At 40.0% G+C, this 26,677-nt stretch overlaps 1 protein-coding gene across 3 annotated transcripts; it reads left to right on the forward strand.

Annotated features, from left to right (window-relative positions):
• The first annotated feature begins 2,545 nt into the window (after positions 1 to 2,545).
• LOC105914826 (pentatricopeptide repeat-containing protein At2g13600-like) lies at positions 2,546 to 5,696 on the forward strand. Of its 3 annotated transcripts, XM_022828095.1 has the most exons (5): positions 2,546 to 4,248; positions 4,446 to 4,560; positions 4,839 to 4,990; positions 5,094 to 5,279; positions 5,375 to 5,696. In XM_022828095.1, the coding sequence occupies exon 1, from the start codon at positions 2,722 to 2,724 to the stop codon at positions 4,222 to 4,224; it is 1,503 nt and encodes a 500-aa protein (XP_022683830.1). In that variant the 5' UTR covers positions 2,546 to 2,721; the 3' UTR covers positions 4,225 to 4,248; positions 4,446 to 4,560; positions 4,839 to 4,990; positions 5,094 to 5,279; positions 5,375 to 5,696. The 3 variants fall into 3 exon arrangements, with proteins under 3 accessions (XP_022683830.1, XP_022683829.1, XP_022683828.1); XM_022828094.1 differs by having other exon boundaries at positions 2,546 to 4,303; positions 4,839 to 5,279; XM_022828093.1 differs by having other exon boundaries at positions 4,839 to 5,279.
• Positions 5,697 to 26,677: the final 20,981 nt, after the last annotated feature.

Below are 26,677 nucleotides of genomic sequence, written 5' to 3' on the forward strand. Positions count from 1 at the left end.
AAACAAATATTAATATAGCATCTCTTCTTTATAGTACCGAAGATGATAAACTACCATGCAGGGGCGGATCCAGGGCCTGGGCTGCCCGGGCTGCAGCCCGGGGCGAGACCATGGAGTCCCTTTAACCTATGTGCTGTTTAGCCTAACAAAATGAGGCTTAGGAGACAAAATTAGACTATTTTAGGTGTGATTCAACAGCTCAGCCCGGGGCGCAACTCCGTTCTGGATCCGCCCCTGCTACCATGTGAAGATTGGAGGGACCGGTGCATACAAGTAATACCACAGGAAGAAGGTAAATGCATGCATGGTGCAAGAGACAGAATATGACCCCGGCCATGGTATAAATAATGAACCAGAGGAAAGGCAGGCCATAAAACATATGCCAACGTAGGGGCAATGCGTGTCTTACAATGAGTCAAGACGAGATACATGTATTGAGAAAAAGAGATAACGAATCAGGAATAGGCATGGGAGGTGTCTGGACATTCAAGGGGCGTTTTGTGGGCTAGAAAGAAACTTGTACCTGTCTGGCATGGGCGCCTGGCTGGACAGCTCCATAAACCAATGGAAACCCATGCAAATGGAGCTCTCGCCGGCACAGCGTGGACGATCTCTGCTGTGGTTAAGTGCTCTCGGCACCGTTTCCTCCCCGTCAACATACGCGTGTGTTTTCACTTTGTCGCCGGGGCAGCGCTCTCGTCCAACAGAAAATCGAATGGCCACGTAGTTCCTCCGATCAGGGAGAATTATATATTTGACGCTTCGGACAGCAGAAGAGTATAGTTGCGGGTCATTTGAGTTGTCTGAAACGAAACCTTGTCCTGACTGGAGCGAGTACTTCTTCTCAGAGGTAAGTGGTACAATCAAGTGGAGGCCATTGCTTAGTTGTGCTCATTCCCATTTTATACTCAGATGATCAATAAATTAATCACAAAATTAACCACAGCCTATCGTCATAAACCTGAGCCTGTTTGATTATTCTAGCATAGACAGTGCACATGATCTTTTTAATTTTTTTTCTTGAGGTGTCTTTGGTGACTTCATCAATCCTAGGATCAGTCCGTCATCATAATTATGTTTAAAAAAAAAGAGAGTGCAGATGCACCAGTACTTTTTAGGCCTCCTCCAATAGTGGTCAAAGTTACTAGCTGAGTCAAAATTTTGCAGTGTACGGCGGAGAGGTGTGTGAGGAGAGAGGGTACATTATTAAGGAGAGAGCGAGGGAGAAGAGACATGTTATATGGTGACTGATGAGTGAGAGAACATATCTCTGGCTCCATTAAAAAGTCTAATTTGTGGACCTTACCAAAACTTGTAAATAAAGTGTGCCACGAGATAAACCATTAAATGAGTGATTGCTATAGAATAGCTTATTATGTGACCAGCCTATCGAACACACTAGAATGGTTACATATGAAGCAACAATTAGCATTAATATGGAAAAAAATTTAAAAATAAAAAAGTCTTTAGTCCTGGTTGGTAATACCAACCAGGACTAAAGGAGCCACGTGCATGCACCTGCATGGCGGCCCCTTTAATCCCGGGTGAATGATCTGGGACTAAAGAGGAGGACCCCTGGTCCCGAATAAAACTATGAGGCTTACCAACTAGGACTAAAGCTCCATTTTCCATCAGTGATTCAAGCATGCATGTACCAACCATGCATACAACATCATGTAACTTGAAGTGCGCCGTCTAGGTCCATGATTAGAAGCTCATTAGTCAACAGATTCTGCATCCCTGCAATCAGCTCGTTAATGGAAAAAAATGAATTTCCACCAGTGCGACGATTTTTAATATTTTCCTATCAATTAAAATGAAAAAAAATCTATATTTAACATTCACCTCGTCAAACCATCGAATAAAGTAAGCAAAATGTTCCAAATATCATCCATAATTTGTTTCTCATTATAGTGACTATTAATTAGCCTTACAAATTGCATCATAAGCGAATAGTAAAACAATTGGATATACACCTACGAGGCGGCTATGACAAACCCTTGGACATAAAAAATTAAAAGTGGACCAACTGTTTTATCTGTTGATAAATCAAGCATTACCGATTCGAAACATTGTTTCTAAATTTTAGCGAAAATAAAAAAAATTCAACAAACCTTTATTAATATAAAAGGGTCATAATTAAATCACCCTAAAATAAAAACTAAACTTATCAATATGTTGAAAGCTAGAAATATCACTTGGTTCCAAAAGGGATTGATTTACACTAGGGTCCTTTTGAAAGATTTATTTTGTTGCGATTTACAATATTTTATTATGTTTATCGCTTTGTGTTTATTTAGTTGAACTTTATCTTTACTTTTCCTTTTTCGATAACTTATTTTGGTTATTATCTCGAAAAATTTATTCTAAAGTTCTACCATAAACTTATGTGAAGAAATTTTATCCAAAACTTATGTGAAAGAAGACGCCTTTAAAAGCTTATACTACGAATAAAAAGTTTTAAATAGAAAGCTACTACCAGATAAAACTACTTTAAAAGTTCAAATAAAATGTCGGATCGGGAGGGGAACAATGGACCCCCCGGAAACTGCGAGCTACCGTTTCGCTCGCGCGGACACCGCCAGCGAGCCTCCGTGCCACCGCGTTCCCAGCTCTCCCGCCAGCAACACCAGCCGCGCCACCGTTCTCTGCCCCCGTCCGGGCAAGAACGTCTTCTCCTCACTGGCTCACTCCCTGCCAGGGGGCCACTGACTTGGCGACATGTCGCGTTTGAGCGCGCCTCTGCCGAGCCCGAGCCCCGCATGGGACGCCACCTCCCTCGCCGGCGCGCTCAAGGCCGTGGCGGCCCGACGCTCGGCGCCTCACGTCGGTCCCCTCCACACGGTGCTCGTCAAGCTCGGCCTGTCGGCCTCCGCCATCCTCGCCACCTCCCTGGCGCACCTCGCGCTGCGGTGCGGGCTCCCGCGGTACGCGCGGGACCTGTTCGACGAAATGCCCCACCCGGACGTCGTCTCCTGGACGTCCCTCATCACCGGCCACACGCACCAGGGACTGCACCGCGAGTCCCTCGCGCTGCTCCGGCGCATGGTGGGCTCTGGTGTCGAGCCCAACGGGTACTCTTTGTCCGGAGGATTGCTTGCTTCTGCCAGTGTCGGCCAGGATGCACTTGCTCTCGGGAAGGAAATCCATGCCAGGGTTATCAAGATGAGCTTGCATGGTCCAGTCGACCCGGTTGTGGAGAATGGGGTTCTTGATATGTATTCGAGGTGTGGGAGCATTGAGTATGCTTGTAGAGTGTTCAGGGTGATGCAGGTGAGGAACATAGTTGCCTGGAACTCGATGATGGCAGCTTTTCTTGGGAGTGGACAGGCAGAGGAGGCGCTGAGGTTGTTTTTTTCCATGGTTTCTTCCAGCGTTGGTGTGGATGGCTTCTCGTTTTCCATTGTTGTTGATGCATGTGGGGAGCTGGCATTGTTGAAGCAGGGGATGCAAGTGCACGCACGGGTTGTTGGTGGCGGATTTGAGGCAGATGTCGTTGTGAGGAACTCTTTACTGGATATGTATGCCAAGTGTGGGTGTGTCGATTCAGCAGAGCTTGTCTTCAAGGTGGCATCGTCACGGGATGCTGTTCTTTGGACTACAATGATCTCAGCTTATGGCAAATTTGGTCGGGTACAGGATGCAGTCAGCTTGTTTGATAGGATGGCACAATTGGGCATAAAGCAGGATGGCATAGCATATCTTGCAGTTTTGTCAGCTTGTAGCCATGGTGGACTTGTCAGAGAGGGTTGTCACTACTTCAATTTGATGTCTGATGGTCAAAGCTCAGTTAAGATGCATCCTGAGCACTACGGATGCATGGCAGATCTTCTATGCAGGAGAGGTTACCTAGAAGAAGCTCTTGAATTCATTGAGAATATGCCATTTGAGTCTAGCATTGCTGCTTGGAGTGCATTACTTAACTCATCTCGAATACATGGGAACGCCAAGTTGAGTCAACTTGCAGCATCCCGTTTGATCAAGCTTGATCCTGAGAACCACAGCAACTGGGTTGCTCTATCAAGTGTGCATGCATCTGAGAACGATTGGCATGAGACCTGGACTATCAGGGAGAGCATGAGCAGGGAGTGTGTCAAGAAAGAGCCTGGGTGTAGCTGGGTTGAATTGTACAATGGCGTTCATGTTTTTCTAATGACCGACCAATCTCATCCTGAATTGTTTGAAATATTGCGGAGTCTTGATTCTTTAAAGGAAGATATATGATTGACACCTCTGCAAGGAACATAGGCAAGTTTTTTCTATTCAACAGCTTTGTCAGAGGTGGCATGTATCTCACTGCCAAGTAGGTGATAATCCTAATTGAAACAGTTAGCTTTGTAACATCATGGCTCCAAATGCTGAATATGATGCACAATTGTTTTGACCTGCTGTTCAATATCAAAAATGCGAGACTGAGATTATTGAATTTTATGGTGCTTTTGCAGTTTGGAAATCAGAATATTTCTTCCACATGTTGCATTTGGTTGGCTGTGCTCATCTGATGATGCAAATGCTGGATTTTTTTCCATTATCCAAAAAGTAAATGCAGCAAATGCAAAGGTATCATGCACTAGCCTCTCTTTGTCGAGTACCCCATGTTTATTTGTTCTTAAATTCATATACATACAGCTCAGAGCAGATTATGATACTCTTCTCAGTTCTGTGCCTGGTAGCATGCCCTTCCTTTCATCCAATATCATTTTCCTCTTAATATGTTCACTAACTGTTTCGCCAACATTAATTTTATCTGTTTGTTAGTTTAATAGAAGTCACATCCGCATTATGTAGTTTATGACATGACTCTCTTTTGGTCCTTGCTATGTTTTTTTTTGTTTCAGCATAGTGTTAAGTTACAAGAACATATACAAGCTAGAAGGAGCATGGGTTCAGATTACGCTTGGGAGGCATCGAATGGGCTAGTTCTTAGTGACTGTTCTGTACTTGGTCTCGATGAGGACGTGATGGATGCATCTTGGAGTGAAGGAGATTGGTGCAGAATTAGTTTTTGATAATTAACTGTGTCTCTACAAGCAAGGTCATGACTAGTCTAAGAATGAGTAAAGTTAATACCTGATATTCGCTTGTCTTGGCAGGCTGCCCTTACTGGGAAGTTGAAGTGAAACAATACAGTGAAGATATTAAGGAGAAAAGTTTAATATGATACTAACCACTTTGAAGGAGAGTTTCTTTATATATGTGCAACAGCTCCCAGTTACTTGTTCAGTAGTTCCTCGAAAAAAAAAGTTACTTGTTCTGCTGAGTAAGCAGATCAAAGTGAGGTACTTTTCTTCTTTGCCTGAGAATCTCTTTATCTTGTGTTCTTGGTATTGTATTCACTAAGGAATCCTCTGCAATTCCTGTTTCCCCTTTCTAGGAGTGAGCCTGAAGCTAGTAGGTAGCACAGGTGCATGTTCCTAAAGATGAATGGGCCTGGGAGGAATCGGGATGACAAGTGCTCCATTAGCTAACCACTAAGCTGCACGCTGGAACTGAGCATGCTTTGGCTACATGGTGCCTGATTGACCGTCCTGAAGCGGTTGACATTCTAGATGACCAACAATGCTCAAGTCAGGAGCTGACTTCATCTTAGATTGCCGATTAGTGTACGGTTACATTATTCATTAAATAAAGGAAACTAAACGGTCACTTGTAGTGTTGCTTGAATCACAATAAAAGGCTCAGATCATATACTCCAATCTAAAATTTCAGATTGCACATGACTATCAATGTACTCTGCGTTGGCCGCTGACATGATTGGGATTAACTGTTGTCCTTGTGGCTTGGGAGGAACCATGATGATATCTTGACAGTTCCAAAAACCAGTGTGTTCCACTAGTTAAACACTTCTATTTTAAACCGTATTAAGAACCATAGATAAGTTCATGTTGTTCAGAATTGAACAATATGATGATCCATGGCCGATAAAGTAGCGTCAATTATATGTGTGCATGGTTCATTTTGTTATTGGGTTACAATTTCGTGGTGTTGTATAGTGGCGTGAGGCACAGTAAATTGCAATACGGCGAACCTACCCTTCCATCTTCTGCAGAACCATTCTTTTGTTTTTGAGATCTCCACCTCCGTTATCACAGCGAGAGCAATAATGTTTGCATTAACCATCTGTTCACCTCTCGTACTACGGATGTCCAAAAAGCTGTTTTGGGGATAAGTAAACTGCTGGATTCATCAGCTGATAGTAAATCCCTCCACTGAATCCTTATAAGTTGTTGTCCATTTATGTATAAAGGGACATGGTCTCTGTCTCTGTAATAAGGAAGAACCGAAGAAGCTATGTCTCTGTCTTGAGTTGTTCTATTATTAGTTCATTGTGAATGCATAGAAGTAAATTTTCTATAGAGTGGAAGCATAGGAATGAAATAAAGGTATCAGCAAACCAAATAATTCTCATACCTCCTGAAAATGGGCATCGGTGGTATTGCAAGCTTATTATGTTAGGGTGTATGGGTTTCTGCACCTGGGGTTTCCTGTTGTCTCATGCAAGTATTAAACGCCCATATTTATTAGTTTATCCTTCTTGCTCTGTTTTGGAGAAAAAGACCGAGCCACAGTGCAAGTCATTTTATAGATTTTAAAAAGGTTATATGACAAGCAAGAACTGAAAAAGTAACAGAGAAAGCTGAAAGTGGTTTTGGTGCATTCTCAGTGAAAGAGATTGGTCTTCAGGACAAATCATTTATACTTCAATAGTCTGATTTGTCATGACAAAAAGGTTTGTGAATCAGTTAAGCATGTATAGAGCATTGCTGAGATATGAAAGAAAACATGAATCATGTTATATTAATTATTGTGAGAGTAGGTCAAGTAGTACAAATGTACAATAGAAAATTACTTTTTGAGTCAGAATTCCAAGGACGTCGGAGTGAGCTAGCTAGGTCTATAAAAACGGCATGTCCGTGTTCCATGCCATAATTCTCAGTCATTTTGAGTCAATCTATATACCTTTCTCTACCGTACTCGATGTACATACAGTGTTGAGCATAGGATGGGAGGTACCAGATTTCATAATGCAGACTGAAGCACTCCAAGTTTACGGTGTAATGCTCATAAAGAGACAACGATGATAGTGATCGCCAGCAGCCAGGATGAGTCTAATGTAGATACTTTCTTGTGATATGAGTTGTCATGGAGCTACAACTACCAAAAACTCTAGCTAGCCAACGAGTTATGTCCAAGATTGGCAGATACCTCGTCCGCTAGCATTGTTGGGTTACGAAGGAACCGCCCGCATTCGATTCAATTACTGAATGTAGTGTAGTTGTGTAGCATTTTAGGGTTGCGTGATACCTGGGGGTGTTACACAGCAAATTTGCAAGATCTTGATGGAGAATGGATCTTCTTTTGGAAAGGATTCCTGAAGTTTTAACGTACATGCATGTGGTGAACGTGAAGAATTGCAATGTCAATGGCTATTATTGTACTATAAGCTAGTCTCCAGTCTATATGATGAACATGATGAGTGAAATTCAATTGCCAATGCCTACTTTATATTAGATAGTCGCCACTCCATCTAGTGAAAATTAGCATGATCGCATATATATGTTTCTGCATCAGGATCAATTACTGCTGGTTGCCTATGGATGTGGTACTAGTTCTTCTTCTAGCAATTTCTTCAAGTTGGCTCGAGAGCAGAATTATTCTTAATTGGATGAGGTGTTTAAAATTGGAAGGGGGGAATTATTCTTCCAGAATGAAGGAATTGTGATTATTGTTAGCTGATAACTTGTTGTTGCCGCCAGGTAGTTGGAATGGGGCCTAATCAGTACAAATGAAAATAAATGAATGACATTTTTTTTCCTAATGGCAGTTCTTGAACAAGCAGAGCCAGCTGCAGCCACTGCCTATATAACTGCTGGCATATGCGTCCTTTTTCCATGTCCACTTTTTGATGAAGGCTCGCAGCTTGTGAAAAGAAAAGGTTTCCCTCTCACTATACAGTAGTTTGCATAGGCATGGGAAGTATCAAGATTATCGGAAGGAATTTTCCATGGATACAGCATTGCAATCTCCGCTCCACCTCCACTGGCGGCTGTGAAAGGAAAGCTATGAGCCACGCCGGTGGTTTCCTTTGTTTGTTGTTAGAAAAACCGTAGGAGTGGGCGGGTTTGCTCGCGTTTGGTGAGGGAGGTACTGAACGGGCATGATGTCTATCATTGTGTGCCAACCTGAGGAATTCTCATGTCTATCATTGTAGTAAATACTGCTTATGTTTGAAACAACAAATCAGAGAAACTATATTTTGCATGGAGAGGGACTGTTATGAGGTCACCTGAAACAACTAGCTTTATTGGACTCACGATGGACAAGGTAAGGTGTGGCACAGGAAGACGTAATTGACTAATAAGTTTTCCAATCATAGGGGCAGGAATCCGGCAGAAGTTGAGTCGATTTTGTACAGCAGTTTCAAGCTGAATTTCAGTCTCGGCAAGATCGTGAGGATAGCAGCTGTCCTTCGGGGGGGAGTGGACCAGTATATTCACGTAGACACGTTGTTGAACCGTTTGAAATCCCATTTTGTACCCAGATGATCAACAGATTATCAATCACCAAATTAACCACAGGCTATCGTCATAAACCTGACTCTGTTTAACGTTTCTAGCATAGGCACTGCGCATCACCATCTTTTTTATTTCTTTTGTAGTGGAAGAGTGCAGATGCACTGTCCCTTTTTCATTCTTTTTCCTTGTAATAACTACTCATTCTTTTTCCTTGTAATAACTTTATACGGCTCTTGCATCAAAGGAAATCTCAGCAAACTATCCTACTTCATGGCTAGTTCTTTTACTTAAACTGAAGTACTAGTAGCATATGAGTATTAATGGTGGCTTATCTAACAAAAACTTGGAAAATATGCAGGACAGAGGCTGAGATGAGACTGGACCTGAAACATGATGAAGTTTTACACCTAAACCCTGAATAAGTAGTATTAGGTGCGAGCAAAGGACTGATATGAACTCAATCCAATTTATGAATGCACCGCCAAAAGGCAAATCTGCTCTAATATGAAAGACCTACATGGTATACTTGAATATATTTATGGTTAACAAAAATTGTTTTGGGTTCATTATATTTATGCTTGATCTTATTTGTATCAAAGAAGCAACAAAAATGGTATACAAAATCTTATTCATAATTGATCATGGATACATACGTGCATTTAATAGTTTACGAACAGTTAAATAGACACTCCATTAGAGCTCCTCCATTAAGCTGTTTGTTTCCTGTCTATATGTGATGTGGCAAAACTTGCCGACAGTAGCCGTCTAACTGTTGTATATGCGCTTGGGATACTGAGCCGCTGCCGCTGTCAAAGAAAGAGACCTATGCGTGGCACCCAATACGAGTCCAATCGCGCCACCAGCGTCGGCACGCCTCTTCATCCCGCCCGTCTACCAGCGTCGCGGCCCCTGGGTTGAGGTGCCCGTCCCCTCGCATCGGTGCCTCTCGTTTTCGTCGCGCCCAACTGAATCGACGCAGACCTTAATGGAGCTGATCAAGCATGTCTGAACCCATTGTCAGGCACGATGTTTGCGCGGTGGCCACAAATGTTCTGGGGTCCTACCTAATATGTACTAGTGTGTTGCTTTTGTTTTGTACATAAACATAGTATTATTCTTGACTGCAATGTCATCTAAGGTATAGCATGAAAAATAATCTCTCCTCTTTTCTAGGGGCAACATTATCTTTTTCACATTCACTTAACGGTTATAGTTATAGTAATGGTATAGAAGGGATGGAGTTAAATTTTCAATGGCACTGAGGGGATGGACTAAATTTTGATGGCATAGAAGAGATGAGTTAAATTCCAATAGCATACAGGAAATTTTCTCTATATTAATCTGTTGACTGGCAGTCTGGCACTGGCACGTGGTAATGATCGTCTCTGGCCTAACTTTGATGGGAAAACTTAAGAATCCAGATTGTGTATGCTGTAGCAGCAATGCAACAGTATGAGACACACTGTTTCAAAGAAAAAAAATTAATAAAAGGGAATAAAATGTTTCACCTGTGCTCGAAAATAAATGACCTAATAAGTGGTAGCCAAAAGGGAAATCGAGCATAGGAACATCTGCAAGGTGCCATGCATGTTGATGCTATAAAGCCGAGTGTACGAAATTTCGGTTACATGCATGATGCTATATAAAGCCAAGAAGTTAAGCTAACTATTGGACATGCATGATCACGAGCCCATAAAGTGTAGTACTCGTACTGATCATGTACAAAACAATGCACGATGGTGAACTAAAATAATTTATCCTTGAGATACAAAATTATATAAAAAATAATAATGAAAAATTAATAAACTATTTTTGAATATAGATTATGATGTCCACTACCACCATGCACAGTCTCAAATTAAAATTCAACTTGTCTATGGAGAAAAAAAATAACAAACTGCATTATGGGGTAAGTTGAACCAAATAACATAGTTTAAGGGGTAAATTGAACCAAAATATAGTTTAGGGTTACTGAACTTTCGCTATACTTGAGGGGAGTAATTTGAACTTTTTCGTTTCATCAATGAGAGTTGTAGACATATCAGAGTGAAGTACAACCACAGGCTTATAAAATGGCTTGTCCATATATGCCACTCCCTGCTGGTCCCTAGTCCTCAGTTTATATTCAGTCCAAGCAGGTAGCCGCCAAGTTAGTTCTCTACCTCAGCAATCAACAGTGTCTCAATTCATACGGCGGCATCATGGGGGTGGGAGGAATCAGGATTTCAACATGGAGATTTAAATTGAGACTTGCACCATTCAGTAGGGAATCCACGACTGTAAAGAAGAGCAAGTCCTGTACTGTTTCAACTTCAAGGCTTAGTTTGGGAACAAGGGAGCCCTAACCCAGGGTAGGAACGTCCTGGAGGGGGATTTTTTTGGCAAGTCCATTCCCCATTCTTTTCCTGGGTGGTAATTCCCTGTGTAGTGAAGTACTGCCGATTGGAATACCATAACCACCTTAATTAGGAGGTTTGGCAAATACTTTTTCTCCGTGACTGACCTGGTTCTACAGTAATTGGCACTGTATATCCTGAATCCTGGAGCCATTATCATAGACTAACTGTCCTGTTTTGTTTGATTGGAACTACCAACAACTAACCTAACCATCTTTTTGAGAGTCAAGGAAAAGAAACTATCAGTATCTTGTGCCATCGGCAGATGTAAGGTGTTAAGATGCTTTCTGTTTCAGTACGTGATGAAATGGAAGGCTGGTGTAGATTGTTCGATGTTCGCTGAACTTTATTAGTTCTACTATACATTTAAAGGTAGTTAAAAATCTCTCTATCTATATATATGTGTGTGAGAGTGAGAGGGATATGGTAACGTATAATGGCTATTTCACAATACTAGACTATATTAGTGTTCGAAAAAGACCAGTATAAAAACATCTGATAGTCAAGATTAATTGTATACTACTGAAAACTTCACCTGTGGTATGGTTAGTATACATGAGTGGTATTGATAGTATAATGGTATCATGGTAAAAGAACACAAATGACATCAGTATAATAGTTTTTTGATAATAGCATAAAATTTACAAGATCATTCCATTGGAATATAACTTTTTACAAATATAATAATTACTAAATTATCTATAATAGTAGACACTTAGATTTTCCCTTTACTAAATACCACTAAGTAGTAAAGGAGCTCACAACAGATAAAGGAAATTATATTTTGCGTGGAGAGGTATTGTCGTGAGGTGTGGCATGAAGACATAATTGACTAAGTTTTCCAATCATGGGGGCAGGCATCCGGCAGAAGTTGAGTCGATTTTCTACAGTTTCAAGCTGAGTTTCAGTCTCGGCAAGATCGGAGGATATATAGCAGCTGTTCTGCGGGAGGGAATGGTATGAACCAGCTGTGTATTTACCTAGACACGTTGTTGAACCGTTTGAAATCCCATTTTGTACCCAGATGATCAACAAATTAAACACAGGCTATCGTGATAAACCTGACTCTATTTAACGTTTCTAGCATAGGCACTGCACATCAACATCTTTTTGTTTTAATTTCTTTTGGAGGGGAAGAGCGCAGATGCATTTTCCTTTAATTTTTTTCCATTTTTCCTTCTAATAACTTTTACTCAAGAGGACAATGTGGTAACTCGAGGGTAGATGTTAGAAAGTATACCGTACAATGAACATGATGCAAGGGCCGAAGTATGAAAATTCTGGCCATGCTGATTAAATAAGCTAGTTGAGCTAAGGTAGGCTATAAAACCTCTACCAGCATGCATGACAAGATATGTCTTGCTCCTACGACGAATCAAGAGATGCAAACAGAAAAGAAACAGGGAAAATAAAAAGATAAAATGTGCTACAACAATACCTTGGCATGAGAGGCATTGGGATATTGAGCCGCTGCAGCTCTTCAGGTTTCGGTATTTCGATCTGAGACCTATGCGTGGCACCCAATACCAGTCCAATCGCGCTTTCCCAGTCCCATGGACAGCGGTGTTGGTTTTTTTTATCCGTGGTTATCAACATTTATTTCATATCATATATTATGGTCGTTATATATATTTACTTTAACGTGGAATTATTCATTGATGCGAGTGACAAGGAAATTATTGATGCGGAATCTAACTCGAGGAATTTGTACTCGAGGTGCCGAGGGCGTTTGAAGTTGAGATCGACTCTATTGGAATGTTTATTATGTATGTACATGTTTGACATGGGTACAGCACGACGGAAGAGTTGGGTTTGTTTTGGCGAGATCAGCTCTGCAGGCTGTTAACCCACATGATCAGATCGGAATTGATCTTATATATACAACTGATCATGGCACATGACTCACACATTGTGCTAAGGACTAATATATTTTAGACTCATTAAACTGACCTGTCTTATCTTGGTCGGTGACATGGTTCAGGAGTCACATGGATTTCTCCAGAACACAAATGGAATATTTGTTACATCTGGAAGTGGAGTCTATAAATAGATCCCTACCCTCTAGCCTCATGATACATTGTGAGAGGCACCACGGATGAGGCAGAGGAATAGAGGGTAGACCGCATAGCCCACAATTTTCTACATTGGTATCAGAGCTGGTTACGATCGGATTCACATGATTCCGCTGCAAACTCACGTGGAAAACCCTAGCTCCGTGAAAAAAAAACTCTATCGCCACCGTTTCCATCTGTTAGCATCGCGCGTCTCCTTCGATTCACCCTCGTCATCAAGATTTGATTTGTGCACGACATCCCTCCTTGCTATGCATGCGTAGATCAAGAAAGCCTCAGCGTTACGTGCCACAATAGTATTATCTCCAGGGAGTACGTAATCATGTTGTGCTTGCGTGCATCTAGGAGTAGTCTATACGTCAAGCAAGAAGAATATTATTGTTGCTTTGTGTTGCACGATGCTGTCTGCTCTCCATCATCAACCAGAACATGGTTGGTGATATGGTTCAGGAGTCACACAGATTTCTCCGGAACACAGGTGGAATATTTATTACAACTGTAGGTGGAGTCTATAAATAGATCTCTATCCTCCAATCTCATGATGCATTGTGAACGGTACCATAAATAAAATAGAAAATAGAGGGTAACCGCGTAGCCCAACAAGCGGCTCTTCGCTTCTTGGTCCGCCTCGGCGTCGCACCCAAAGGGTGCCCCATACAAGCCATGTGCGGCCAGGGTGAATCCCCCGTGCTGGACTTTGATCAACATACAGAGGACACGAAGGTTCCGCGCAAAGCTCAAATGCATCGTTGATCGTGCTATAGAGTACGTCAAGTAGCTCAACTGCACTTACGTTTCTCTCCATAATCGGTCTCTTTATATAAAACCGGGAATGGTTACATGGTGAGTGAGGAGGATGCATGAAAGTGGGCATAGGAGGTAGCACCGTAGCAGGATGCTGGAGGGTGCGATATTGCTAGTATAGCTTCCAAGTAAACACACCAAGCAATTGAAGATGAAGAACTTGCACAAATGCGAGTGCTACTTAATAGTCTCCTAGCAACTGGAATAAAAACTGTATATTTAGTTTCCACCAAAGCAACAGCTAAAGTAAACACAAAACGTTCTAAATGCATGTCAGTGGCGGTTTATTAATTTGTTTCTCTTGAATAGCACCGCGAGCAAGTAAAGCAGTTGGATAAATGGTTACGACAAACACTTTCTCAACAAAAAGTTTTTTTTATCAATTTTTAAAATAATTATATTACATCGAGTTTGTACTAAAATCTTTAAAGGACTCCCCTTTCCTTAAGAGAGCGGTACTCCCTAGCTATCTTAAATGATAGCGTTAAAAACATAGTGAGAGAGAGAGACGATGGCTGGTATATATTGATATGGGAAGACAGCATATATAAACACGTATTATAAGAATATGAACAAGTACATACATACATACATACATAGAGAGAGGCGCTGCTCCCCTTTCGCTTCTTTTCCTCTTACTCCCCTTCCCTTCCTTTGTTCAAAGTTTTGATAGCAAATTGAAAAGTTGTTGACGCAAAATCTGAACCTTAGACTTCTGCGTTGAATAATAGGGAGGATCTAGGAGATCTGCTTAACTTCAGTGTAGGCTCCGAATCAGCTCGCGAGTGGTGCAAGGCGTGCTAGTCAATTTGACCTGCAATTGACAAGGAAAACGTAAAATTCATGAGCCGACAGGCAGCGAAGCCTTCGGACTCATAGGTAAGTATTTTTTGAATAAACACCACGACAGATAGATTCAGTAACCATGCGGTGTAAAAAAATAAAATATTAATGGCATGTGACATGAGCTATGTCAGCCGATGGGCTAAGATAAAGCATTGTAACCCAACAACCATAAAAGGGAGCCTTTGTTAACCATGCGCTTATCAGATAAGCTAACAGCTCTAGCCAATATCTTGATAAGTGTATTGAACTCAGACAAGGTAACATGAATGAGAGAGCATTGGCATCAATCTACTAACTTAAAAGATTAGAACATAGCAACAAGGACCGACTAATACTGACTGTACGCAAGCCAGATACATTAACAGATCTTAATTAATGTCTTGATAAGTGTATTGAACTTAGATAAGGCAACACGAATGAGAGAGCATTAACCTCGATCTGACAATATAAAAGACTAGAGCACAATCACCAATGACCTCTTGCCTACCGCTTGCAAACCGATTAAGGTAACAAAATCTAATCAATGTCACGATTATGTAATTGAACTTAGACAAGGTAACACGGTGAGAGGACATTAACTTCGACCCGTTAATCTTAACAGACAAGCTCGCGGCTGCAAGGCCTCGTACGCACCCCTATCGGCTCGATGACATCATCATACTTCTGTGAGATACGGATAAGACCCATCTGAAGCATCGGTTCTCAACAGTGGCGAGCTGACGTCAAGGGCCAGACGGTTAGCAATACGAGGGGTAGGGGTAAAATTCTATTAGACCTAGTATATGTAAAGCAATAAAAGCATGCAAGATCTACCAGCCGATACAATCTGATAACTGCGAACGTTTAAACAAGGCGAGGGAGCCGATGAAGATAACCTTTCAAATCTAAAATATTCGATAACTGTGAGTAACGTCGAAGACAAGAAAAATATTGGATAAAATTTAGAAAGTTCTACCTGCAATCTAAATTAACTCGATAACAAGCCACACGACCGAATATCAGAATATAAGACTTAACTTAGAAAGTTAGAGATCGTAATGACCGGGTGACGATACTTACAAGCTCGCCGGAGATCGAAACTGATGCAGCCCTGCGCGCAAGAAGAAACTCATCGAAAAGCTACATTACTCCTACTCCTAAGGATTTGGTGGTGTAGCACCAAAAGATTGTATTGATTGATCGAGAGATGTCTCTTTACAATGGCTAGAGGATACATATTTATACCCTAAACTAATGACTCCTGATCACCTACGACAATGACCTATACAAAACTTGTCTAACAATAAATATATGAACAAAAGGAAATATTAAGATATATGGACTCTAATTTCCCTTACGTAGAATCCTTGCTAATGAAGCTTCCTGTCCACGAGAAGATTGATCCGCATGCGTGATTAACCAGGCTCCTCCTATGTGGCGCACATAACATAGACCAACACCTGTGTCGTAGTCTTTCCTTCTTTATTCTAATCAACTTTGCCTCTACGCATGGGCTTTTTCCCCTAACACCATAACGTAGACCAACACCCATGCCGTAGTCTTTCCTTCTTTATTCTAATCAACTTTGCCTCTACGCGTGGGCTTTTTCCCCGACACCAACCTTGCTTTCTTTATTCTAATCACCTCTTACTTGCCAGCCGATAGACCAATCTCCAAAAATCTTTATCCGATACGCATCATGTCCTTATCAGAATATTCTTTTCCTTGCTCCGAGCTTTATGGGATTTATCGGCCAAAATCCGGTGTCAAGAAAAGTACGTGAAGTCCCACAACAGCTTATGCTCCTCTTCATAATTGGTGTCATTTAACACCAGAAAAATGGTTCGAAGAGGATGGAAATAGGCATAGGAGGTAGCAGGATTTTTGAGGGAGGTTGTTAGGGACCAGAGGCTAGAGCAGAACCTACGTGATGCACGGCAAGCAGCGGTACGGCGTTTTTACACCCCGACTGACTCGTCCTCCACTTTAACGAAGGTTAGCCGATGGGATTCAAAAACACGGAACACTTGATTCCTAGCTCGAAGGCCGCCTTGGAACACTTGATTCCTAGCTCGAAGGCCGCCTTGCTTTCACATGCTCTTTCCATGTGGGTAGCAGGCTCTTAACTGTTTTGCTTGCTAGTCGCAGTTATAGTGTATCTACAGCGCAGAAAACCTGAGATATTGGTTCAAGGGGAGGCATCAGATTCCTACAAGGTGAAGCATGTTGAAATAATTGACTAAGTATCTAATGTTGGAGGTAGCAGTTGGGCAGGACTTTAATTTGATGAAAACTTCCCGTTCAGAAGAACTTGAAATAATTTGAATTATTAGCCTTGTGAATAGAACCACACACGCAAGTATAACAATCCGGTAAATACCAATGACACTTTCTCAACAAGAAAGTTTCTATTTATTTCGAAGATCATTAATTACATCGATTCTATACAAAAAATCTTAAAAGCAATAACCCCTTTCTTAAATAAGAGAGCGGCACCTCCGCTATCTGAAATAGCTTTGAAAACCCTGGAGTTCAATTTTATCTAAAATAAACAAAAAACATAATTCAACAAACCTTATAAATGTCAAAAATTCACCCTAATTTTTTTTTAAAAAATAAGATCCATTTTCAATGAAGTTCATTCAAAGGGATTTTTGAAAGATTCTTGTTCATGTGTTTTGCCGACAGCATCATGGGACATTTGGAAATCAGAAGGCCGAATAATGGTTTTTTGTTGGTCCCAATTCAGGATCACCAACAACATGTTGAACTGAACAATCATGAAATACGCCAATATAATCTGGTTTGACAGTAAGAATCAGACCAAATTAAGTGAGCTCCTGGGATGTTGAGCAGAATATAGGTGAAGCTTTAATGTGTTGTAAGTTAACCAAAATTCCTAATGTCTGTTGTGTACCCTTGTGTCCTGGCCTATACACGTCACCCTGTGTAGTGCAGTTGCAGATTTGCTGTAGTCAAGTCAGATTATATCTACTCTGTCGTGGTTTTTTCATATCGAAACTGGCCTATCTATACAGTCGAATCCGACTAAGAATAATGTCCATGCATATTGGATTTCCAATTATATACTTACTGTCGAATTAAAATATATGTTGCATCTCCTCTAGATGATGTTATCAATTTCCAAGGAATAGCACTGAGACAATAGAAAATAACCTTTCACATGAGTCAGTCATGGAGGCACATTAGAGTGAGCTTCTACCCTACTTCCAGGCTTATATATATAAGGCTTGTTATTGCACCATTCCATTCTCTTAAAACTTTACTTATTTTCAGTCCATAGTGTTTGCCAACAACTTAGTTCTCGATCTCTGCTTTTGGCTTATACTATCAGCTAGTGTTGAGGGCATGAGAGGTACCAGGATTTCAACACGGAGCAGCGAATCCCACCTTTGTGCTTTTCTTTAGGAACATACTTCAATGTGCCAATGATCTTCCCAGGCCAATGATGGGGTGGCAAGGTAGTACATCCTAGTAATATGAGTTCCCGTCCTGAATCGGTCCACAAGTAGTAAGCGAGCGTCTTCATTGGGCAGCTTGACTAAGATGTTGGTAACCTTCTGTGTTTCATTTCACTGAACATATCATATGGCTGAGTCTGCTGGCCTGCAAGTTCACACAATTTTCAGATTGAACATACATCTGCACACAGGCAGTGCCTCATGCGGTAGCAACTTTTTCATTACATTATGAATTACTTAGATCAGAACGACTACATATGTAAGATTAATAGTTTAGAAAAGCCTTTTTCTCATGAACTTGAAACATATATGTCCACTGGAGATCCATATCCCACTTTTTGTCCGACATGAAGAACAGTTTTCAACCCTTAATTGTACTGCAAGAAAATTCCATAATTTGATTCACACCACAATACACCATTATTCAAACAATTTCTTGCCTGAGACAAGTTCAAGGTGGACACGTTGTTCCCATGAACTGGTATCAGACCACAATGGCAGCAATCATAAGTCATAACTGGATATCGATGTGATAGGCAAATCTGTTCACATTTCATTGAAGAACATTTACGACACAGGCTAAAAATTAGCAACCTCTAGTAAGTTTCGATTTGCACAGATGTACTCTTCGAGAGGAGATGAAAAGTTAATGCCTGTTTTTATTTTAAGCTAGCCGCCAGTTTATCATGTGAAAAATACGACGAAAATTTTTGCTGGCAATGTAGTCACACCATTGACTGAAAGGACACAAAGCTCTAAATTGCAACAATTAAACGGAAAATCATGCATGGTTCAGCATTTTATTTATTCTTTTGATTCCAGTTCAAATTTCTTGATTGTTCGCTAAAGACTAAAGTATTGGTTTCCATAATAAAAGTTAACGAACCACTACTCCCAAAGCTAGCACCACCTAGCGCACCTTATCAGTGCTGGGAATCTGTGATATCTTGACATATTAGAATGATGGCACTGGGTCGAAAGTGGCTCTTCAGTCAGGACAACCAAATAGCTCAAGTCTCTACAAGGGATCGACACAAGCAGTATTGTAGTGGGTCTACATGGGCACCTAAAAAACAATGTCGAGAGGACCCTAGTGCAGTATGTTTTCCCAATACCACACATCCCCAAGCGACAGTGCTCGATGGATTGCCTACAGAATGGAGAGAACAGAGTAACATATGAGGCAAAGGAGCACCCTAGCGTGATAGAACTGGAGGTATATATAGGAAGTGAGCTGAATGTTGACAGTAGTTGGTATAGCGCCCATGGTGTATATCAGTATGTGCGCTCTTATTTTCAGAGTCTGAGCGCCCATTATTTTCAGGCCGTAGTGACAGTGAGCCTAAGTTTCATTTTGGTAGATTTGAATCTTGGTAGGTTACATAAATTATCCCTGCCACCAAGTGGTCAGAGTACAATACCTTACATATGGTAGAGTTATTTAGAGCAGATGCGAAAGACCCACACTCAGATTGAGTCCTTATTTTTTTTTAATTTTTTGAATGAAACAGAGAGGTACAGTGTTCCCTGGGCTAATATAATGCTTACTACTGGGTTAAATTTCTCCTGGATGCACCTTAATTATGGACGACGTGATATGCATATTACGTTGTAGCCATCTCTATCATTTCTATTGTTTCAGTAGTCAGCAAGGCATCCTGTGCAATTCATTTTTCCCCTTTGTAGCTAGGAGTGAGGTTCTGAGTTCACAGGTTATTAGTTCCAGGTCTGGGAGGAATTAGGATATTGATTTGTTCAGTTGACTCTAAGATGTGTAGTTCCTGGAGCACCTTGTGTGCAGCCATCAACACAATTTCCTCACATGGCTAAGGAAAGTGGCAAGTTTGATTTTGCATAAAGAATTCCGGATGGCGCAAATTTTCACTAGTAGATCAATGAATTCTTACCCAGGAAGAACCTGTTGAGGTAAACACACTTTGGATTATCCTGGCATCAGCAGACTATCAAATAAATTAGGGTTTGGAAGAGATTAGGGCAAAAGGATAAAAGTAAAAGCCATAAAAATAATATCAACATGTTTCAATTGCGTATGCCTCAATCAGCCATAGCCCCTTCATATTTATAGGGTCATCAGGTCATGCCCGAATAAAAGTCAGAACTCATAGAAAAGCACATTTAAATTTAAATTAAGTTGCAATTCTACCTAATTTATATATCAGAGTCTATCTAGAAAGTTTTGGTTAATCCAGACAAATCAAACGGACAAAAGTATGATGGAGAGTGCGATATTGCTAGTCTATTTTACAAGTAAACACACTAAGCAATTAAATGAAGAACTTGCACAAATGCGAGTGATACTTAGTCTGCTAGCAATTGAAATGAAAAATGAATATTTAATTGCCACCTAAGCAACAGCCAAAGGAAACACAAAACGTTCTAAGTGTCAATGGTGATTTATTTGTCTCTCTTGACTATTAATCTTATGAGCTACGAATAGCCGCGAACAAGTAAAATAGTTGGATAAATACCTACGACGAATACTTTCTCAACAAAATAAGGTTTTTATTGATTTTCAAGATAGTTGCATCAACTTTATACAAAAAACTATAAACGACTCACCCCTTTCTTAAGAGTGCAGTACTCCTAGCTATCTTAAATAGCTTTAAAAACCCTAGATTTCAATTTAAGCTAGAATAAACAAAACAACATAATTCAACCAACCTTATAAATGTGTCACAAATCACCCTAAAATTTAAAAAAAATCTTTAGATCCATTTACAATGTAGTTCTTTTACAATCACATTTACAATGGAATTCTTTCAAAGGAATTAAAAAAAATTGTCTGTTTTGATTACATTATAAAACTTTCCGAATAGAGGAATAATGTTATTAATTTTCAACTAACAGCACTGAGGCATAAATACTAGAGGGGCATCATGCTATATCCATTTTCTAGAGGGGGCAGGTGAAGCAGTACACTAGAAAATAACCTTTTCCATGAGTCAGTCATGGAGACACATTAGCGTGAGCTTCAACCCTACTTCCGAGCTTTTATATATATAAGGCTTGTTATTGCGCCATTCCACTCTGTTAAAGCTTTACTTACTTTCAGTCCATAGAGTTTGCCAACAAATTAATTCTCGATCTCTGCTTTTGGATTATACTATCAGCTAGCGTTGAGGGCATGAGAGGTACAAGGATTTCAACACGGAGCAGCGAATCCCACCTTTGTGCGGTTTTTTAGGACCATAGTTCAATGTACCAATGATCGATCTTCCCAGGCCAATGATGGGGTGACAAGGCACTACATCCTAGTAATATGAGTTCCTGTCTGAGTTGACCTTTGCCCACAAGTGGTAAGCGAGCATCCTCATTTGGCAACTTGACTAAGATGTTGGCAATGACCTTCTGTTTTCATTTCATTGAAAACATCGTGTGGCTGAGGCTGCTGGTCTGCAAGTTCATGCAATTTTCTGACTCAATATACATCTGCTCATCTACTCGAAACATATCCTAACAACAACAGCACACATGTAGTCGCCATATGTACTGCAGTTGCAGTAATCAAGTCAGATTATCATCTACTCTGTTTTGACTAAGCAGGCCTTTCTACTGCGAATCAAACGAACAATAGTATCCATGCAAAAAGGATCTATATTGTCATCCATGTTAAACCCAAGACGACAACAACTCAAATAGGACTATCAAAAGAGAAAAATTCAGTTTTGTAAATAGGTAAGAGAATGGAGGGATTAGTTGGATAGAACAGGATGAGTAGTATTGTTCATATAGATCATGCGAGATTTAAGCATGTGCAGACTTAAACAATGAGATTATTACTTTGGATGATACTGTGTGACGTATGCCATCATTCTGGTACAATTGCCCATAATCATCTTACATAGTAGAGCTTTGAGTAGTCGGGACCTTCAATAACAGAGTATATAGAGATGTCAAGGGCAGAGCTTTGGATGGCACTGCGTTCATTGTTCAAAAGATCATGTTAATTGGTAGCTAGCGAGGGTAGGTGAAACACAACAGAAAACGATCTTTGCATGTGTCAGTCGTAGAGACACATTATTAGAGCTTACAATCATGGCCTATATATACTGCTTGTTCTTGCACCATTCCACGCTACAGGCCCTTTTTTATTTATTTTCAGTCCATAGAGGATGTTGGTTGTTGCCAACAAGTTACTTCTTTCAACTTAGCTACTCAGCTTATGCTACTATTGGCTAGTGATCGGGGTTGGGAGGTACCGGGATTTTAACATGTAGCTTCTGGTGCCGTGGCTGTGCTGTTGTTCTGTGGCCTACTGCATTTTATTATGTGACTTCCCCAGACAACAGCTGGATGAGAAAACATGCTGGCGACATGAATTCTTGCGGAGCATTGATCCCCCAAGTAGTGGCAGCTATCTATGTGACTGCTGGGCTCAAATGTTCCATGACAGCCACGGAACTGTTAAGGCTGATTGCGCAGTAATGCTCATGTTGGCGATGTGAAATGTCAGTACACACAGATAGTATGGAAATTAGAAGAACTGGGCCAACAAACCTTGGATCATCGTGTGGAACTGTGTAAGCATGTAACTAGTTGTATGGTGGTTAACTGCAAGAATAATGTATTGCGATTCTGGTAGTCATCAATCAGGTACTGCAGTAGTTGAAAACTAGAACTGCGTACAGTCTTGCAGGTACAGTATGCTGGTTTTCGGCTCTGGCACGGATTATACGAATTAATTGGAAGCTCACTTGTATATATCATATAGGAAAAAGGGTACAGTTAAGAACAGCATGACCCTAGTGTTTCCTTAGCCTTAGATTTCAATCTGACAAGAAGGAAACTGTACTAGGACAGAGCAGATGGTTTGTGGAGAAATCCTTTGAGCCCTCCACACTTTGAAGCCGATGTTAATCAGGTAACTACTACCTTATTGTTATTGCTTGCATTTGTTTACACTTGAAACAGCACAGAGGGCCAATGATTTCTGTAGAGTGGAACCATTGAACTGGAAAGTATCAGGAAACCAAATTATCCTTATACCAGAGCAGCATGGACACTGAAATTTATAATGTTTGGCCATGTTTGGCAAGAAATCTTCTTGTCAATCAAAGATGTAAACACACAAATGTAATTGGTTAGCATCGTTTCAAACTAGACAATCTGTACTTCAGGTCTTTGCGGCTGTCTTACACTCTTATAAGGAGCAGCAGGACAGCTAGCGCTGAAGTGTCCGCATCAGTTATATTTTATCCAATCGATCTAATGTAGAAGTTAGTTCTTATTACTACGGCTACATCATGTTGAAATATTTACTATGAGAATGGAAGGTATCAGGCATTGAACAACTGATGAGTGAGGTTTCTAGTTTCTTGAACATTTCAACAATTATTGTTCTGGTTTCTTGAATTTGTGCACATCAGATGGTCCGGTGCTAATTTTTTGCACACGTTTGAATATTACTGGCAAACACTGTGCAATCCCTGTATTCCGATCTTGAATCCGGAATAAGTTAGACAAAATCCTGAAGTCTGTTGTGTACCCTCAATTATATGCGTCACACTATGTACTACAGTTGCAGTTATCAAGTTAGATTATCATCTAATCTATTTTTACGCTGAAGCTGGCCTATCTACAGCCGAATCAAACGAACAAAAGTATCCATATAAATTGGGTTCATATACTTAATGTCGGTGGCAATAAAATTTTAATTTGTGTTGCATCACTTTTATGCATTCATTTACTATTTAGTTACTCCATATTGCCTATGCATTAAAAAAGATATTAGTTGGATAGAGCAGGATGCTTAGTATTGTTCATATAGATTGTGCCAGATTTAAGCATGGGCAGACTTAAACAATGAGATTATTACTGTAAGGACCTAGAAATTGTAGTGTCATTAATGGTGTATAGTTCATAAAATATTTGAATTCATTGTTTGTATGATTGCTAGTCTATGAACTAATAGATTGTGCTTTTGAGCAAAATACGCTTTGTATGTTAGAAAGTGTAAAAGGTGTACATGTTGACCGGGTGTTTTAAAGCGGGGTAAAAGTTGACTTTTTGATCTAGAGTTCATATAGAAAATTGATGTCCATGGATGCGTAGATCTCTTCAAATGCAATCCGTTTGAATACTCATATATAGTATTCAGAGTTCATATAGAAAATCGATGTCCGTGGATGCGTAGATCTCTTCGAATGCAATCCCTTGCGGATTTTCATGGGGAAGCCTTGGGTAAGAGTAGGATCCATCTCTATCCCCTTTAATTAAGTATTTTTGGAGGTTTTGGGCGTGGGGGATTAAAGGATTAGAGGTTGGATTGGAGTTTAACTTCATTTCTAGTTGTGGTTTCCTGGCAGATTCGGCAGTCTGTCTAGGGCATGGATTTTGGATACTTTAGGTTCTGAACTGATTTCTGAGATAGATTATAAAGTTTTAGAGTATTTAATAATCTTTCCAAATTGTATTTAATTGCAATTTTTGGTGGAGTAGAACTCGAGATATGGCCGGATTATTATGACTGTTCATGTTTGCCTGGTAGATTGAGCAGGTGTGTTCATTAGTGTTTTTCATCTAGTAAATGGCTGAATTGGCTCTTAAAACTATGGAGACTTTTGTAGAGGGTTTACTGCCAGCAAAATTTCATAATTTTTGGTTTTATAGTTTAGGAGATATGAATTTTTATGTGTTGGTGCCTGGGCTGTTAGGCAGATTTAGAAGTAATGTTTGAGTTGTGTTTTAGGTGCCCATAGAGGGCTGATAAAATTATAGTTTTGCTACCAAAGTTGTAGTTTATTCTCTTAAGTTCCCAAATATATATTTCACCTAATATGTTTTATAAAAATAGATACATAAAAGATAACATTGCTGCTCTTCATCGATAACGGTGACAAAGGATGTAGTTTATCTATTCTCATTCATATTGGGGTTTTGGACATATGAACACTTTATGTTTCAGTATGAGAATGCCATTTGGAGTTGTTGTGCTGAAAAATATGAGTTGTTTAGCAGGTGGAGTTGCTACAAGGCTTGTACATCTACATGTTCGGTAAAGGCAAGTGAACGTAGCTATGTGTTGCTACAACTTTAACATTCTATTTTTACTACCTCCATTTATAAAATGCAGCACACATAATTATATGTGATAATCTGAAATTTTATACATGATGTTTATAATTATGATAAGTGTGAATATGTTATTGCTAATATAGTTGTATAGTGGGTATATTGCTTTTACTGGAAAATGGGCGAATAGATGAATGGATTGTTCAATGGATGAGGGGTTTTGAAAAATGGTTGAGGCTGAAATTATATTTTTCATATGGCGTGATTTATCCTATGATATGTTTTTTCCTACGGTAGTGAACTCTATGGAATCTATAGTGGTTTTTAGTAGCTGACAGATTTGTTGCACCAGAGGAATGTTGATCTTGGTGTGGTATTCACGCTACTTTATGTCTCCTAGTGCTAACATGTGCGGATGAAATGAATTGAGTCAGAAGTAGTTTTTAGAAGTCTTTGAGTATATGTGTTCAAACATAAGAATTAAGTTTCGAGTTAACTAGCTCTATTTGATATACATGGTTTGGGCTTAGATTATGGAGTTGGTGCTTTTCTCCATATTTAAAATGATAATACTTACATTCTATCCTATACCTATTAAAATGAAAGGGACCTATAGATAACATGATATGGAGAATTGTTTACTTTTGTTGATAATTGGCATACATGAGATTCTCTAGAATAATCTCTTTGTGCATCTCTCTGTATATTTATCATGGCTTAGTCTCTTTTCATTATGGAGTTATGTGGTATTTGGATTTTGGAGATGGTATTTATCTTGTGGTATTGCATTGCATTGCATGGCATTTGGAGTTACGTTGCGAACCTATGATTGCGACCGTACCGGTACAGCATCGTTTATTGGGCACAACGAAATAGCTTCATACCTTGTTGGATATGAAGGCAGGAGTTCATATGCATCCATATGCATGTAGCATCGTTTATTGGGCATGACATGTGGCTTCATACCTTAATGGGTATGAAGGCAGGAGTTCATGTGCATTGATATGCATTTCTGAATGTTTGGATATTGGATGTGATGAAGTTACTTTGTGCCAATATACACTGTGATATGACTTTTGGGATTCGTATGTTAGCTTCTTGTCATTCACATTTTTTTATGGATATTTGAATATTGGTGTGATATAGTTTCAATAAAACTAATATGATAAGCGGAGCTTCCCTATGGTGATAAGCGTTATGGTATGGCCTATTGGGTGTGGAGATATTATATGTGTTGTTGCCTTGCATTCCTATGGGCTTCAATGGCCTATGGATGGAGCTATCTTTCTAACACTCGTTACTATAAAATGATTAGTTAATCTACTGTGGTTTAAATAGCTTATTAAAGTAGTTCGCTTACTGAGATTATCCAATCTCACTCTTATTTTGCTCTCCCCAGGTTCCTTTGAAGCTAGCATGGAGGGAAGTGGGTTAGTTGCACAACATATATTTTCACACAATTCCACATAATGCCAATATGTGCTCTTCTAAGGATATGATTTGTTAGGTTATCCTTATTCTTGCTCATATTGCTAAAGATATGCGGTTGT

Source organism: Setaria italica, chromosome VII (assembly GCF_000263155.2).
Source record: "Setaria italica strain Yugu1 chromosome VII, Setaria_italica_v2.0, whole genome shotgun sequence".
Lineage (NCBI taxonomy): Eukaryota > Viridiplantae > Streptophyta > Magnoliopsida > Poales > Poaceae > Setaria > Setaria italica.